The following is a 19,370-nucleotide window of genomic DNA, read 5'->3' on the forward strand; positions in this document are numbered from 1 at the left end:
GGTCTGTCCAAACATGATAGACACTTTTAGCATCATGTTCTCTCTCTCTCTCTCTCTCTCTCTCTCTCTCTCTCATTACACACACACACACACACACACACACACACACAAATCACTTCACTATTTACCGACACGTTTGACACCAGCAATGGAGGGTAATGTCACTGCCTGGTACCTTCTACACCATTTACAGGGCTTGCAAATGACCAGTGTTCCCTTCCAAAGGAGGTGACTACTATTTACTCTGATGAGCTTATCCGAGTTTGAATTTTGTTTACTATTTGAAAAAAATAATGAGACAGATGTCCGACAGTAAATTCTTTGGACCATGAAGATGACACTACAGGATAACTGTCTACAGAAACCAAGAACATTTACAATCTACAACAAGACACCTGCACCTAATGGATTTGTGTTGGATTTTATACTGAATATCAGACTTGACCCTACTTTTAGTCAGTGTTAGTTGGACACAGCTCCAGCAACAAAAAGCCCCAAATATTTGTCGGACACCCCAAGTCACTCCACTTTCAAGAAAGGTAATAAAGTAATACGCACAATTAACAATCTCTATAACAGACATAAGGGTCCAGTCTCCTCATTCAGCCTATAAAATAAGTGCTTTTTTATTGGAAAAACTGATGTAAATCTTTTTGCACATTATTTATTGATTCTTGGACAACATTTTCATCTACATCCACATCTACATTGATACTCTGAAAATCACACTTAAGTGCCTGGCAGAGGGTTCATCGAACCACCTTCACAATAATTCTTTATTATTCCACTCTCAAACAGCGCTTCGAGAAAATGAACACCTATATCTTTCCGTATGAGCTCCGATTTCCTTATTTTATTATGATGATTGTTTCTCCCCATGTAGGTCAGCATCAACAAAATATTTTTGCATTTGGAGGGGAAAGATAGTGACTCGAATTTTGTGACAAGATTCCACCGCAACAAAAAAGCCTTTGTTTTAATGGCGTCCATCCCAAACCCAGTATCATGACCATTACACTCTCTTCCCTATCTCGTGATAATATGAAACGTGATCCTCTTCACTGAACTTTCTTGATGTACTCTGTTAATCCTATCTGGTAAGGGTCCCAGACTGCACAGCAGTACTCCAAAAGAGGATGGACAAGCGTAGTGTAGACAATCTAGTACATCTGTTACATTTTCTAAGTGCTCTGCCAGTAGAACGCAGTCTTGGGTTTGCCTTCCCCACAAAACTTTCTACATGTTCTTACCAATTTAAATTGTTCATAATAGTAATTCCTAGGTATTTAGTTGAATGTACGGCCTTTAGATTAGACTGATTTATCGTTAACCGAAGTTTAACAGATTTCTTTTAGCACTCATGTGGATAACCTCACTTTTCATTATTTAGGGTCAACTGCCAATTTCCACGCAATTCATATATCTCTTCTAAATCATTTTGCAATTTGTTTTCATCTTCTGACCAGTTTACTAGATGATAAACGACAGCATCATCTGCAAAAAACCTAAGACTGCTGCTCAGATTGTCTCCTAAATTGTTTACATAGATAAGGAACAGCAGAGGGCCTAAAACACTTCCTTGGGGAATGCCAAAAATCACTTCTGTTTTACTCAATGACTTTCCATCAGTTACTATGAACTGTGATCTCTCTGACAGGAAATCACGAATCCAGTCCATAACTGAGACAATATTCCATAAGCCCGCAATTTCACTAAAAGCCCATTTTGACACGCAATCCCCTTGCGTGTCAAAAGCTGTGGAAATCTAGAAATACAGAATCAGTTTGAAACACCTTGTCAACTGCACTCAACACTTCGTGTGTACAAAGAGCTAGTTGTGTTTCACATGGAACAATGTTTCATAAATCTGTGTTGACTGAGTCGATAGATTGTCCTCTTCCAGGTAATTCATAATGTTCAAACACAATATATGTCCCAAAATCCTGCTGCTTATCGACGTTAATGATATGGGCCTGTAATTTAGTGGATTACTACAACTACCTTTCTTGAATATTGGTGTGACCTGTGCAACCTTCCAGCCTTTGGGTTTAGATCTTTCGTTGAGTGAGGAGTTGTATGTGATTGTTAAGCATGGGGCTATTGCATCAGTATATCTGAAAGGAACCTAAATGGTATAGTGTGTGGACCATAAGACTTGTTTTTATCAAGTGATTTAGATTGCTTCACTACTGCAAGGATATCTACTTCTAAATTACTCATGTTGGCACCTGTTTTTGATTCGAAATCTGGAATATTTACTTCGTCTTCTTTGGTGAAGGAATTTCAAAAGGTTGTGTTTAGTAACTCTGCTTTGGCAGCACTATCATTGATAGTATTTCCATTGCTAACGTGCAGAGAAGGCACTGACTGTGTCTTGTAGCCTACATACTTTGCATACGACCATAATCTCTTTTTGATGTCCATGCTAAATTATGGGCTTCTGTAAAAAATCGCCAATCTTGGAGATTTTACATTTGTTTAAATTTGGCATGCTTTTTCTGTTGTTCCTGCAAACAGTGTTCTGACCCATTTTGTGTACCAAGTGGGGTCAGTTCTGTCGTTTATTCATTTATTTGGCATAAATCTCTCAATTGCTGTTGATACTATGTCTTTGAATTGAAGCTGCATCTGACCTACACTTACATTGTTAATTTGGAAGAAGTGGAGATTGCCTCTCAGGAAGGCGTCATGTGAATTTTTACCTGTTTTTTTTTTTTAATAGGTATATTTTTCACTCATTTTTGGAAAATTTGGGGGTTACAATATTCAGGCTCTCTACGACAACCCTGTGTTCACTAACCTCAGTATCTGTTTTGATGCTCTTTATTAGCTCAGGATTATTTGTTGCTAAGGGGTTCAAGTGTGCTTTCACAACCATTTACTATTCACGTGGACTCATGAACTCACTGCTCAAAATAATTTTCGGAGAATGTGTTTAACACAATTTCAGATCATGTTTTATGCATACCTCCAAATTTCAACTTGTATTTTCGCCAACATATTGAGGGTAAATTAAAGTCACCACCAACTATAATTGTATGAGTCAGGTACATTTTTGAAATTACACTAAAGTTCCCTTTGAACCTTTCAATAATTGTATCATCTGAATTGGGAGGTTGGTAAAAGGATCCAAATTATTATTTTATTCCATTTGCCAAGAATGACCTCTGCCCATACTAATTCAATTTCGCTACAAGATAAACTACTTCTAACAACAACAAACATGCCACTGCCAACAGTGTTTAGCCTATCCTTTCAGAACACCATTAGGTTATTTGCAAAAATTAGGCTGAACTTGTCTCCAGCTTTCAATGTCTATAACAATTTGAGCATCATTGCTTTCTATTAGCACTTGGAGCTCTGGTACTTTCCAACACAGCTACAACAATTTACAACTGATATACCAATGGTTACTGTATCTACGTTCTTCCTATGTTCGACCTGCATCCTTTGAAAATGAAGCTCTTTTTGTGTTTTCCCAAGACTCTCTAACCTAAAAAACTGACCAGTCCACGCCTTGCAGCCCCTGCTACCCATGTAGCCACCTCCTGTGTTTATTGGACTCCTGACCTATTCAGCAGAAATGGAAACCCCATCACTGTATGGTGCAAGTCGAAGAATCTGCAGCCTACATGGTCACAGAACTGTCTGAGCCTCCACTCGGTTCTGTACAAAAGGTCCGCAATCGGTCCTGTCAACTATGCTGCAAATGGTGAAGCCTGCTTCTACCAAGCAAGCAAGACTGGCGGCCTTTACCACTTCTGTTAGCCAACTGAAACCAGAGAGAATCTCTTCCAATTCAAAGTGACACACATCATTGGTACCGATGTGACCCACCTGCAGCTAGCTGCACTGCATGCTCTTCATGGCATCGGGGTGGACCCTTTCCACATCTGGATTGACTCCACCCAGTTTGCATACGGAGTGCACACTGGCTTTCTTCCCCTCCTTGGCAGACATGTTCTTACGGGGCTCCATAACGTGCCTAACATTGGAGCTCCCAACTAGCAATAATCCCACCCTCTGTGAGTGCCCGGATCTTGCAGGCTGAGAGGTTTCCTCCAAAACAGTGTAGGCAACTGATCTGGCTGAGAGACAGTGTCAGTCACTGGCAGCACCTGGAACCTGTTTGTCAGACTAACTAGTGAGGTCTTATGTGTGGTTCCTGGGAAGTCTTTCGCTGCCTGCAACACCCTGAGGCGACCTCTCACTCAAGCATAGGTGAGTGGTCAATCTCAATGGGGGCAGTAACTGGGATGGTCACCAGTGCGGACTGATCAGCGAACTCAGACATGCTGGATGTCCATTGGATCTGCATGGCCAGCCCACAACAGTAATGCCCATCCACTGCAGCTTCAAGCTAGGGCCATCACAGCCTGAAGCTGAGTGCGATGTGTCACTAACTCAGCTCGCATTCACACACAGCCATCACAGTCCCTATCCACACTAAAGATCGTGGAAAACTACACTATAGAGACAAACAGACTATCGACAAGTGCTGTGGAACTCTACTGTAGACACTGACAAAAATGCAAGAATTGTGTCTAACAAATTTTATCAAAGATTCAAAAACTGAACTATCAAAGCACACAAGTGAGACCAAATAAATCACTCCTGATTAGGAACTTTTAATATGTCACTAAATCGGTTTACTTTCTGTCGCAAACAAAAACGCAAGAACTGTGTCTATTAGATATTAAATTAAAGTGCAGGAACTCAAGAAACTAAATTAATAAAGCACACAGATGAAACAATACAATTCACTCCTGGCTACGAACTTGTAAAATGTCACAAAATCGGTTACTTCCATTTGGCCGCTTGAGTCTCTGCCGGCTGCTGCTGATTTTTTAAAGAAGTTCAGTCACCATTAAGCCCCCCATCCAGAGAGTTAAAGTTGTTCTGTCCAAAATGATGTATGTCCGTGATGGAAGTCCTGGAGTCTGTAAATCACCTCTGGAATCAAAAAACAAACAATGTTCTTAATCTGTAGGATATTGCACACAGAGTAATAGCACAGTTTTTTGAAATTTTAAAAAAATAATAAAATGGTGAACATTTGAAACAAAGATGTAGTTTTGTTGTGTGTCTTGGTCATGTTTTCTGCAGTAACTAATGAATAAATTAAAACAAAAAAAAAATAGCCTACTAATCCTTTGGGACACGCTCAAGGAGTAATTCGGCAAAATTACAGAAAGATCTCTCTACTGGTGTCAAGAATCCATTCCATCAGCTTGACATACAGTGTATTTCCTCTACCTATGGGGGTAACCATATGGGGAGATGCTATGTGTGACAACACTGCTGCAGGCTATGATAGTTCAAGGGTTAGTCCCCACAATGAGAAGTAATTATTGAGATACTGTAATTTCAAGCTGATGGAACGGATTGCGGGGACACTAATGATGATATCTCTCTGAAATTTGGCTGAATCACTCCTCAGGTATGTCTGCAAGGAGCAACAGGCTAATTTTTTATTTTAATTTATTAGTTATTGCAAAAACACACAGAAAAACTAATCTTTGTTTCAAACATCTGCCATTTTATTATTTTCAAATTTCATAAAACTGCACCATTATTCCATACCCAATACCCTATAGATTATGAAAATTGTTTTTTGATTTCAGGTAAGATTTGCAGACTGCAGGACTTCCATTAAGGACACATCTCATTCTGGATATAGCGGCTTGGACTCCTTGGGTGAGGGGTTTAATTATTGCTGAATTTCTTTAAAAAAATAAAAAACATAAATAAATAAAAAAATCGGAAAATGTTGTGCAAGAATCAACAGATAATTTGCATATAGATTTATACTGATTGCTTCATCAGATTTTCCAAAAACAATCATAAAAATCACTTATTTTACATGTTGACTGAGGAGAATGGTCCCTTAAGTCTGCCGAAGAATTTGGAAAAGATTTTGTGTGAAGTTCTGATCATATTCCTCGAGTCTAGCAGCTCATATATCAGAACCATCCTGGATATTGGAACAAAAACCTTGTCAAATTCAGCTCACATCTATGATTAGGAAATACAGAACATTTTATACACCTCCACGCATTGGTTTGGCAACCAAGCATGCACTGAAGAATACCTGACCAGACTTGTGACTGCATCAAGTTCTTGCAGGAATTTAGATCTCAATATAGCGCTTTGTTTGGATCTCATCACTGGAGGGAACTTCGATATTAATTCTGCTTCAGAGAAATAATATTTACGATTTACCACCCAACTAATAAATTTACAAGTTAATAATTCTTTAAGACTGTTAGCAGATGGTGTCATTTAGAAAGTAATAATTTCTCATGAGAACTGTTGTGAAATTTGTAATGACTTGTGGAAGATTATCACTTGGTTTAAAGACTTTTGAGTGACTGCAGTATGTCAAATTAAAGAACATTTTAAGCGAATGATGTTACGTATGGAATGCCAAAATGGGTGACTGTTGGACATAGTGAGACTCATTATGGATTGAATTAAATTAACTACCGAAGTGTTATCCAACATAATAAATTATTACAGGATTGTGCTGAGTGTGAACTGTGACATTTTGGAGTAAACGTCAACAGTGTTTTGAACATAATAATAAAATTCCACACTGGACTGTGATCGTTAGGTGTTGTAGGTGCTGAACTGATTCAGTGTGCTAGTATATTTGCCTAGCTGATGAACTGGTCATAGTTACTTTGCAAATAATACATGCAATATAATACAATATGAATGGCAGTGTCCTATACATTTCTGAGAAGACACCATCACACACTGATTCAGACTTTCAACATCGAGGTAATCAAGAGTGGCGCGACCGAGAAGAGATCAGGAGAACCAGATTGGTATAGCAACAGGCCTCTTGTGGCAAGTCTTAATAGTGTGCATAGTGTATGTAGTTCTTTCTGGGAGGCTCAAAATGGAGTTCTCCGTGCATCAGTGGTATTTAATTTCTTGGAGGTAGTGGTGGCCTGTCACTTCATACCAAGATTTTCAGATTAGTGTAACACAAACTGGTAGCAGTTTTTCCACGACCTTTGATTAATTTTTGTGACAGTTTTCTGTCTACCTACAAATATGCTGATATTGAACATACCAAGATTTATTGGTCAACCTTCATAGTGCTGGCACCACAACCAGTTTCATTGGGTCATGTCACATTGACATTCTAGGAATGCATTTCCTAGAATGCCAATGTGACATGTCCCAATGAAACTGGTGGTGGTGACAGCACTTTGAACGTTGACCAATAAATCTTGATATGTTCAATATCAGCATATTTATAGGTAGACAGTTCACTGAGTCACACAAAAATAAACTTATGTTTTCATGATGTATGATGTTTGGGCAAAAACTGGCAGTGATAGTGAACATGCTGCATGCATTCAACAAAGGACTACTGGCTTATATAGTTTCCAAGTAGGATTATTCAGGGAGGACAGAGTGACAACGTTGCTAGACTACAGCATGACCTGTATTGTTTTTGGTTCACAAAAAGGTTTAACCCTTTCTAACCCAATTTTTCCACTATTTGCGTTCTCTGCAACTGTTATAAATTTTACGCAGATAAAGGGTGTAAGGGATTATGGGTTATTGCGATCCAGGTTTAAAAAAAAAAAAAATGCAGTACAAGGTCACTTGACAATTTCGTTTTCCTTTAAACTTGTTTTTGACTCTATATATGGTGTTTTTGTTTATGAATGCTGATCTTTAAAACATTCTCCCAGGAGAAGTCCAGGCTTCCTCCTGCATGTTTTAAAGTAGAAAATGGTTTCTCTTCTTCCTACTTTCTCCATGCAATTCTTTTTTCTTTCCTTTTGCATTATAAAATGCCCCTTTCCATTTAGTCTCTCCTTGGTATCAGATGATAATGGTTATAATATTGTGCCCTGTCCACGATGTATTAACATACTATTTTCTTTTTCTATCGGAATATTAAGGTTTAAAGATATAATTTAACCACTGAGTCAATGAAATGCGCTGCAAGTCAGCGAATATGTATACCCAGAATAATGAGAGCGGCGTACCATTATCACCGGTATTTTGTTCTATATAAAAATGCACGCTCATCTTTTTTCCTCTTCTTTAATCACACGCCTTTCTGACAGCATCTTACGCTATCAGACTCCTATTTTATTCGAATGAACTAAATTTGTATTCCTGCTGGGAATTTATTTAATCATTCTATTATTATCACCAATTGTGAGTATTAATATCATCTTATTATGAATGCTTTATTCTTTTGCTCCAGAGTTAAGCTAAGATTATTGTAATTTCCAAGTATTTCGCCAAAATACAGCACAATTCTTTGTTATGTTCAAAACTGTGAGAATTATTCCCAAAATGTTAGATTTCTGTACAAATTATTTACTTCGTTAAATAATAATTGTTCCATTTAACATTTCTGCTTTCATTTCGTAATAGCAGTTCCAAATTTCGACATTTTTTCCTTACGGTTCCAACACGATACTCATGATATTAAATCAAATTATTCTGAATTTATCATGAGGCAAGAAGACAGAAATTTCCCTGATATTACAAAAAACACAAATTAATCGTTTTGCAGTACGCTGCTTGCCTACTGATCTTCGCTTCAAGCAAAAAAGGTAAAAAGAGTAAAATAAATTAAGAAGTGAAGTGATAATATTGTGCATTCAATAGTATTGTGTGCATTTTCTGATAAAAATAATTTTTATTATAAAAGTCAAAAAAAGTGGTGTGTATGTGAAATATCTATTCATTTACTTTTAATTAAGGATAAGAAGTGATACCTCTAATTATTCCACATACTAATAGTTGTGTGTGAATATTTAAGTATTAAAAGTAACCAGTCTCATGTGTATATTTAAGTAATAGTAGAACAGAAAATTTAATTGGGATACATTAAGTTTGAAGAAATTTTGCTTAACAGTCATTCAATTACTGACTATTGCCAATATATGAATATAGTATAAGCTTAGGTTACATCCATCGTAATTTATGCTAGCCGCAGCATAAATTTCCACAATTCCATAATAAAATTCACCCATATTTACGAAATATGCCATAGTCAAAAAGATTCAGTATATGGTCTTTCTCTCTTCTCTGCATCTCCATTTCTTACCTGGCTGACTAGCTGTCAGATAAGATTTCTTCTATGGGAAATAGATGAAATTCCCAAACAAGCTGACAGCTTGTGTAGAACCTGTCAGTAAAGATGTGATACTTCGAACCACCTGTACTACTAGCAATTGCTGTGCCAAATGAACGACTATTTGGGTTCACAAAATGTAAAACACAATGAATTAGACTTCCTATAATTGTCTTTCCATAATATTAAATGTGAGAAAAAACAATCTTTTCTGAATCACACAGACAGAAACTCGTAAACTCCAATTTGTAGGCTTCTTTGGATTGCAGCACTTGACTTGAATTCTTCCTTTGAATCTGCTGTTACCTTACCTATAGTCATATTCCTTTTCAATATATAAAGTTCTCTGCATTTACAGACAATATACTCACTAATGTTCTTTAACTTGCTCCCTCTCGTACTCTGACACCCCTGAACTGTGACAGGTGGAATTCATGCAGCATCCAAAAATTTTTGGGAGAAAAATTGAGACAAATTATCCTCAGAAACTGGAGTTCATTCTAGCCAGTCTTCTGTAAAACTTTCAAAGAATTCTGCCTCCAAATTCAAGACCATGTTCAATATTACCCAAGGAAAGACTTCAGATTTTCTAATGGAACATCCCTCCACGAGTGACACATTGTGTTTTTTATAAGTGGAGTGACTTTCTGCGCCTTTTCTTTAGCACACACATTTGTAGCATTCACAATTTCACTAATAAGATGGTCAGTGAAGAAGAGTTGGAAGTATTCAAGTTCGGATTTTCGTTGAACACCATGAGAGATGGTAAAACCTTGATGCATGACAAAAAAAGTAACCTTCATGAGATTACTCCCACCATTGTGATCAATCTTCCAGAGCTTTGCTAAGGGAAGTGTCTCTTCATCATGTTCCACTACATCAGCAGATACTGTTTCATTAGAACTTACATCACTGCACACAGTGGAAGTTTCTTCCTAATTGCTTTCATCACTAAACTGTCCTTCATCCTCGATGCCTAAGATAAGCCACCTGGCAATATCATCATCACTTACTCATCTTATACTGCCCATTATCCTATTAGAAACATGTGAATGCAACACACTTCGAGTTGTCAGATCTTCATACCAAGAGCTCCCATGTACATAGCAAATTGCAACAATGGGGCAGCCGGAAAGCAGAATAATGGAAATGTGCCCGACATTGTCCAACATCAGAGCCACAGAAGAAAATCATAATGTTGGATGTAGATAACAGTGGGTCCGAAAGGATAAAGACATATCTCAGAATCAACTACACAAGGAGGAGAATGAGGAAGAGGTCTACCCAGAGCACCAGGCAAAGTTTTCTCATGGAAAGGACTGAAGAAAGATGGAATTGTCTCTTCAGGGATGTGTGTAACTGTTCCAGTGATTTGTTATACAGCCTCATGAGTTTCATTATACTGGTAGGCTTCAAACTTTATAGTGGTGCTGAAGGTGGCCAGTGAGCTTTTCATAGCCCCCCAGCCTTACTGGCTCTATATAGGTTGCCAGCTGCAATACAAACAAGTATTCCCTAGGAGCAAAGGGATGAGGATTTGCCACCAGACTAAAAGGTACATTCTGAAGCATTTACTGAAGATAGTGCTGAAGAAGGTTGTTTCACTAGTACAAAGCAGGTAAAATAACAATTTAACATCATCACAATGATTCTGTGTGCAGTATGATATATGGGGTGACAGACCTAAGCTATAACAGCATTTACTTTGCATTAAAAAAACAGTTGCCTGTTGATACAAACATTAGCTTTTGGCACTGAAAATAGAGCTAGTTGTACTTCACTCAGAAACAACACTATATGGCAAACTTAACTGTACTATTTACTCTATTCACTAAATATACGGGAAATATAGATAGAGTTTGTGTCAAGACATCATGTTACAACTTCCATGGTACTAAAAATATATACATACAACAAATAACTGATGATGTTGGGTGTAAGTGCTGCTCTTTGATAAAGAGACTGACATAAGTAAGGAAACCATGGTGAACTGCTACCAAGCAGTCAAAAGACAGATGATAAAAAAAGAACCCAGCTTCTATTTGTATTTTTCTAAATTAAGGTTACTTCATCAAAGGAAAATACTACCTTTGTTCGGAAGTAGTTCACTAAGTTGGCTCTAATTTCAATGTGCTGCCATTCAAGGTACTCATCAACTCTTGCCTGTGCCTTGCTGTCCTTTGGATACCAGTGATCGGCAACTTCAAATTCTCGACAGAGATAGCGTAAGATGGCCACACTATAAGCATATTGATATAATTACTGTACTAGCTGGTTCTCTGGTTTTTTAAATGGAAAGAGTATCATAGTTAAATTATAGTCACCTTTCAGAAAGTGCAAAGTTGCCATGTACAACAGCTGGAACTTTCTGAAATGGATTTATCTTAGCATATTCTTCACTGTAATGTTCCCCTGAAAAAATTTAATGCTCAGAAAATACTGCAATAATTGTGTACTTGAAGTACGTTAGTTAATGCTCAAAGTTATTAGTTACATACCTTCCAAGTACTTGTTTATGATGTTTCAAATAATAACACATTAGATGAATTACAAAATAGTTGCTTCCAAAACAAATACCACATACAATCAGAAAAAAACACTAACAAAGCTAAAATGTGAGTGCTTGAAATTTCTACTCAGTCAGTAATGAAACAACTGTGAATCGGAAAGCTAAAAGAATCAATTAAAAGAAACACTTTATAAAATCCAGTACAACCGCTTTGATAATCAACAATTTCAATGTCAGCCCCTCTACGAAGCACACATATTCACTGCTTAGTCATGTCATTACAGGACTATCTATACAGTACTCCCCAAAACTTTGCCTTGTTACCCAGAACTCAAAAATTAATTTGTTAGTGAACAGTTACTGGCAGGTAAATCCCGAGGAACAAAACCATGAAAAATTCTGAGTCCTGTACATTTATCTGTGAAACTGAGAACCAACTTAAAAACTTCAGTAAAAAGAAATATGCAACATTAAATCTAATGTTCAGTTAGAAGCAGAACCGATCTCATTCCTATCTGGTGTTTCCTGCATGTCATCGAGTAGTCTACACATGACTGAATTTCCTCATTTCGAAAGGACTGAAGGAGTGATTTGTTTTGCATACTTAAAAAATTCAGCAGCCTAGAGCGCATAAATATATCTTTGTTTAAGACAACTGGTTTCGACAGACTTTGCTGTTATCTTTAAAAATATTTTTAAAACCCGAAGATGACAGTAAACTCTGTTGAAACTGGTTGTCATAAATAAAGAAATTTTATGCAATCTAGGCTGTTGAATGTTTTTGGGCTATGTATATATGTATGTGTTTAATGCACATCCCCTGCCCCCTTCCCTTATACAGGTAACTGCCACTGAAAGCCTTTATACTATTAGCCATTCTGTGATTGGTAAATCAAAATTAAGTCAAGATATAACAAGATAGAGGAGAGGAGAAACAATAGTACTATATCATCACACTGAAATCACAATCAAGTCCACATCCAAAGGCAGGATCGTTAATGTAGTATAACAATTAAAAATGAATGCAGATTTATCACAGACAGCAATGTACAGCCAAAACAGAACTCATCTTACGGACAGAGAGTGCATTTTTTTTTTTTTTTAACAAACACTGAATATTCCATATATACAAACATAAAATAATTCAAGAACCTTCCAGAAATGATAAATAAAAGATAATTAATAAATGCTGGTGGTCGGGATTGAACCAGCAACTCGCAGCACACCAGCCAGTGGTGCTAACCACAATTTGGTAAATGATATTTTTATTTGTATACAAATACAAAGCTGAAGTAACCTTGAATACAAAATATTTGCTAACTACTACACCACACTGATGCACCAGAACTCATGGCACTCCTCCCGCTGTTTCAGAAGTCCACAGTGGAGCCGAATACAGCACAAAATACCTGAGATCTCTTGAATGGTCTTCTGTATGGTTGCAAGGATCGATTCTTACATTCCAGTAGTGTTGTTGCATCCTCTTCACTGTGATGATCATTGAAGATAGTCCCTTCTGTCGAAGCTTCATAACCACTGAGTGAGTCTTCATTTTTCTTGAACCACCAATTGCCAATCTGCACCTCTGGACTTACGTAGGGCTTCATACAGAGGACAGGCACAATGTCTCTGCACTTTTGTCTTATTTATGAATGGTCTTAATCCTCAGCTGCATGTGTGACATCCAAAAAGTGACAGAGAAAATGATACAGCCCAGAGTAGCATTTTAGTAACTTTTCTGATAGTCCCACTTCCTGAATTTGCATAAAAATTCATACCATGTCACCCAGGCTGTCTCTCACTGTCTGGTGCATTGGTGTTATAGCGCTCTGAGTTTTTCTCTCAAGCTTTCATGGTCAATATGCAAGCCAGCAGCCCCACTTCTTCGGCTCTGGTGATGATGTGTCTCATGAAGTCATCCTGAGTATCATCTGGTTGAAACAGAAACAAATCATCCACTGTTCTTTCACCTTCATGACCCTGTAGTAGAATCAATGGCATGTAGCCTGTAGTGTCTTGCTTCACTGTGTTGTATGCGGATGTCACTAATGTCAGTGTTGTATCCCAATCTTCCTATTTGACATCAAATACGTTGAGTGCATTTCTGCCAATGTCTCATTAAAACATTGTGCGAGGCCATATCTGTGGATGCTAAGCGGTTGGCATCCTGTACGCGATTTCACAAAACGAAATTGCCTCCAATACTAGTCTGGACTGGAAAACTTTTCCACAACCAGAGATCATCACGCAGGGTGCTCCATACTTCAACATGATGTCTTCTACAAGGAACTTTGCAATTGTCAGAACTTCAGTAGTCGGCACAGCTTTGGTGACAGCACAGCAGCTGAGGTAGTCAGTGCAGGGTATTATCCATCAATTCCCATTTGTCGACTTCAGGAACTTCCCCAAGAGATTGATTTCAGTTCAGAGGAATGGCAGTGCTGCAGGCAGGATTGTATCAATGTGCCCCAAAGGTAAATGGGGCTTCTGTCAAAGGCATTCCTTACAGTGGCTCATGTAGTGTCTAATAGATCAGTAGAGACCTGGCCATTGAGCCGTGTGCCTTATTCTGTGTAGAATCTCCACAAATCCCTTGTGACAATATCAGATGCTGGACTTTCGAGGAAATACTTTAGAATCAGTAGCCACAGATGAGCTGGGATGGCAAGCAACCATTTCCGCCCCACTAGATTATACAATGTTCTATTTATCAACTGGAATCCTTGTGGGTCAGTTCCTCATTCTTCAGGACTTCTATGGTTTCAGCAGTGATGGATCTTCTCTCTGTTCAGCAGCAATGTCATTTAATGCAGTGATGTTAAGATTTAGTCTGCACTATTATGTTCCACCAAGGGATTTCTTCAAAGGCAGACAGCGTCCTTGTTTGTGTTTGCACCAATTTTTGTGTAGGATGGTGATGTATTCCTGAATCATGTGTGCCCATCTCACCAACTGACCTGACGGACCCTACAGACTAGTCAGCCAACATACAGAATGGTGATCTGTCACAACGGTGAACAGTTTGCCAAGTAAATATGGCTAGAATATGTTGATAACTCTAACAACCGTGGGGCACTCTTTCTCGGTTGTAGGGTGTTCTTCTTGGCCTTGAAGAGAACTCTTTTCAGACCTTCCTGAATTTGTACTAGAACTGTCCCTATCCCAAAACCAGAAGCATAAGTGTGAAGTTCTGTCTGAGCATCCTTCAGAGAAAATGTTAGCACCTCCTTAAGCGCACGGAGAGCTTTCCTGTGCCTTGTTTCACGAAAATTTGGCATCTCCCTGCAGTAGTTCTTGTAAGGGACATGCCTTGGTACAGAAGACCTCTATGAATCACTGGGAGTACGAGCACATTGCGAGGAAACCTTTCAGATCACAAATGCGCCATGGAGAAAGAAAATATGTGACTGCTCTTATTTTCTCTGGATCAGAACAGACTCTCTGCCATTCACTAGGTGCCGCAAGATTTTTATTTCCTGAGCAACAAGGAGGCACTTTTTCAGTGTCAGGCGAAGACCAGCAGTCTGAACACATTTCAACAAGGTTGTCATCAGCTTATAAATTCATCAAATGCCATCAAAAAATGACAATGTCATCCAGATAGAAGAGACATGTCACCATTTAAGTGTGTCAAAGTGGGTTGTTCATCAAATGTTTGAAAGAAGATGCATATTCTCCACAATCCAAATGGCGTAACTTTGAACTCGTGGAGACTATCAGGAGTCACAAAGGCCAGCCTCATCAACCTCGATTTATTAGTATCCTGTCTGCATGTCCATAGTTGAGAAATACATAGCTCCTTTCAAGCATTCCAGGGTGTTATCAATGCACAGCAAGGGACAGATATATTTCTTTTGAACTTGTTCACTCTGGATTTTTAATGATACCTGGCAGCACATTTTCCAATTCCTCCCAGATTATCCTTTGTTCAGCTGGCTGCACTCTATATGAGCACTGAGTAATCAATAGATGATCCCCAGTGTCGATACAGAGTTTTATCGTGGGCTGCTCTGTCTTTTCCTCCACTCCAGATTTGAAAGCATATGAAAACTGATTGGCTATTATTTGCCAATGTTGTTCCTCTGTCAGGCCAGATCCTATTGGCACTTCAGCAGTAGCTTCCTCCCATGCTCTATCTATAGTGGTAGGATGAATCTTCATTGATAACACTAAGCTACCTTTCCTAGACTTGTTTGATGTCCCTAAGCATACACCAGATGGTTATAATTAAAGAGCAGCTGCTGCTCACAGAAGTCCAGTGTGAGCTGTAATTATCACATGGCAACGAAACTTATTATATAACATAATGTGTTAATGTGGAACCGTGCACCTTTAACCCGTACGGACACAGACTCTGATTCATTTACTTTACAATGATTCCTGGTCCTAAGAACCAATGGCATTGTAGACATGAACCACGATATCTGTTATACACTTCACATATCTGAAATGTGAGATACGCAATAACTTCTCAGCTGTTGAAAGTCTCCAGCCCTGATATAGTCTCCTGTTTATCACCACGTACTACAGCCACAGTCTGCTCAGACAGAACTTCACACTGAAGGATAAAGACAGTTCTAGTACAAATTCAGAAAGGTCTGAAAAGAGTACTCTTCAAGGCCAAGAAGAGCTACCCTAGAACCGAGAAAGAGTGCCCCACAGTTGTTAGAGTTATCACCAAAGCTATGCCAACTACTGAAGTTCTGACAATTGCAATGTTCCTTGTAGAAGACATCATGTTGAAGTATGGAGCACCCTGTGTGATGATTTCTGGTTGTGGAAAAGTTTTCCAGTCCAGACTAGTATTGGAGGCAATTTCATTTTGTGAAATCACGTACAGGATGCCAACCGCTTAGCATCCACAGACATGGCCTCGCACAATGTTTTAATGAGACATTGGCAGAAATGCGCTCAACGTATTTGATGTCAAATAGAAAGATTGGGATACAACACTGACATTAGTGACATCCGCATACAACACAGTGAAGCAAGACACTACAGGCTACATGCCATTGTTTCTACTCCAGGGTCGTGAAGGTGAAAGAACAGTGGATGCACTGTTTCCATTTCAACCAGATGATACTCAGGATAACTTCATGAGACACATCATCATCACAAGGGCCAAAGAAGTGAGGCTGCTAGCTTGCATATAGACCATGAACACTTGGGAGAAAATTCAGAGTGCTATAATACCAAAGCACCAGACAGTGAGAGAGAGCCTGGAAGATATGGTATGGATTTTTATGCAAATTCAGAAAGCAAGACTGTCAGAAAAGTTACTAAAATGCTACTTTGGGCCATATCATTTTCTCTGTCGCTTTTCGGATGTCACACATGAAGCTGAGGATTAAGACCCTTCATAAATAAAGCCTAATAAAGGCTATTACTTGCCAATGTTGTTCCTCTGCCAGGCCAGAACCTATTGGCACCTCAGTAGTAGCTTCCTCCCCTGCTCTATCTGTAGTGGTAGTAGAGAACAATTCTTCGTCGATAACACTAAGCTACCTTTCCTTGACTTGTTTCATGTCCCTAAGCATACACCAGATGGTTATAATTAAAAGAGCAGCTGCTCACAGAAGTCAAGTGTGGGCTGTGTTTTTCATATGGCAACAAACTTAGTAGATATCATAAGGTGTTAATGTGTAACCAATTTACACTGGAAAAAAATTAGTTCCAAGTTTGGCCACCAGATGCAAAGCTGGCACTACGAATGCAAGAAAGACATATAGGAAGGTTTCCATATGTAATTGATTTGGAACTGGATGTGGGCAGAAAAGTTCAAATAAGTGAGAAACACATAATGTTGATTTTATTATTATCTGCCACTTACCCAATTTGTTCAATATGAGTACCTGAGACGTCGACAAGGCACTGTGCAACACCAGCTTTACACCTGATGGCCAAAATTGGAACCAATTTTTTTCCAGCATAAATCGGCTCTGCAATAAAGCATTAGAATATCTACCAAGTTTCACTGCCATATGATAATTACAGCCCATACGGGACCTCCATGAGTAGCTGCACTTTAATTATAACCACATGGCACCTTTAGTGATAAGTTGTGGCTGCTTGTGACAACTGATGATTCAATATTCTTGACCACCCATAAAATTGATGATCAGCACTGACATGTAGATTTCTTTTGTGCCCTTAGTAGCCTTTTGCATTTAACAAAGTCTTCATAGTTTAACTGTGCATCTCAAATGATGACTGGAACTCATCTTATTGATGATGGTGGGCTAACAATTTCTTCAACAACATACAAAAATCCACATCAATTTTTGTAAAGTGTGCTTGTTGGAATATCTTTGTCCACCTGGAACTCTGACCTTACACATTCTGCGACTCCTTGTGATACATGCTGGAAGTCCCATCCAAGAATAACATCATGACTACATTCTGTTAAAACAACAAATATGAAGGGCTATTTCTGTCACTGATAGCCATTCTTGCAATACACATTTCTGTCAGCTGGGTGTATTTCCCATTTGTGACCCTCAGCACAACTGCTTTTGCATCACAGAACATAGTCTTCTTTAGCTGGCAGCATAAATATTTGACATTACAGGAAAAGAAGCCCCTGAATCAATTAGCACCTGGACTAGTTGGTCACTGATGAGGACATTGATGAGATTTCCTGTTATCCTGGTAACCTTCATCCATGGAAGACTTTCGTCGTTGGTGGCCTCACCTCCATGGATGGCCACATCACTTAGTTTTCCTGAATTCAGTGGGTGGGCAAGCAGCTAGTACCTCTGCACACTAACAGGAAACAGCTATGGCATATTAGGGAGCAATCTTTTCCAGGGAACTGCGATGGACTTTGGCTCACAGGTCAACTTTAATTGTCTGCAGTTGACTGACATGAATAGGGTTGTTGTTATGGTTGATGTCGTGTGGGATAATTGTGGAATACTCGTCCTCTTTCTCTGCAGTTGCATGCAATACGTCCAGGTGGTCACAGTGAAAACAGACTGGTGTGTTGTCCTCCATCCTACAAATGTCTGTTTTTCTGTGGGACGTTTTACATAGAGGAGTTGATTGTACCTGTCAGTTGGAAGGCTGCCATACAACGCTACAACTCTACATCTACATGGATACACTGCAAATCATACTTAACTGCCTGTGTATGAGGGGAGTGAGGTCATGGTGCTCTTTCACAACTGCCATAGGGACCACATTCGGCAGTCCATCATACCTCTTCTGTCCAACTCTTTTCTCTTGTATTTCCTGGATGCACTGCCACCACCTGATGAATTCTTCTGTTGTAGTGGGATCCTTTACCACAAGAGATTGGTACATATCTTCTGCGACTCCTTTCACTAAATGCATGAGAATTTGTCAATTTCTGCCATACTTGGATTCACAACGTTGCAACGGGCCTAACCAATTTGTTTGTATGGCTGTGTTGTTTTGCCATGACACTGCACCTGTCCTTCAATTGGTCTGCTAAGTGGACTTGCTGTTGATTGTCACCAAACAGTTTCTTCAGTTCAGCATGGAATTTGTTGCAGCTATTTAGCTTCTCAATCCATTGCCAGGTTGGGCTGTGCTGCCCATGTAGAAGTATACATTTGCAAAACACATAATCATGTATTTGGCAAGAACCAGTTGAATCCCTTTAACCATTTCATCGGGTCCAGACCAACGTCTCCAGAAAACACTGATAGATAACCGACATGCAGCTGACTTCCTGTCGGTCTGGAGTCCATTGGTTCCCTGAACAAATGGATCTTAGGAATGATG

At 38.9% G+C, this 19,370-nt stretch overlaps 1 protein-coding gene across 7 annotated transcripts in view; it reads right to left on the reverse strand.

Annotated features, from left to right (window-relative positions):
- The window catches only part of LOC126190189 (glutathione S-transferase theta-1-like), a 112,151-nt gene that overhangs the window by 83,502 nt on the left and 9,279 nt on the right, over positions 1–19,370 (reverse strand). For 4 of the 7 annotated variants that reach the window (XM_049931002.1, XM_049931003.1, XM_049931000.1 and 1 more), the window contains exons 3-4: positions 11,440–11,527; positions 11,204–11,354 (exon numbers count right to left, since the gene is read on the reverse strand). The exons of the other annotated variants lie outside the window; for them this stretch is intronic. In XM_049931002.1, the coding sequence (XP_049786959.1) occupies positions 11,204–11,354; positions 11,440–11,527 (239 nt within the window). The remainder of the gene's footprint in view (positions 1–11,203; positions 11,355–11,439; positions 11,528–19,370) is intronic. 7 annotated transcript variants of the gene reach the window in all.

The sequence above is a fragment of the Schistocerca cancellata genome, chromosome 1 (genome assembly GCF_023864275.1).
Source record: "Schistocerca cancellata isolate TAMUIC-IGC-003103 chromosome 1, iqSchCanc2.1, whole genome shotgun sequence".
In the NCBI taxonomy this organism is placed as follows: Eukaryota; Metazoa; Arthropoda; class Insecta; order Orthoptera; family Acrididae; genus Schistocerca; species Schistocerca cancellata.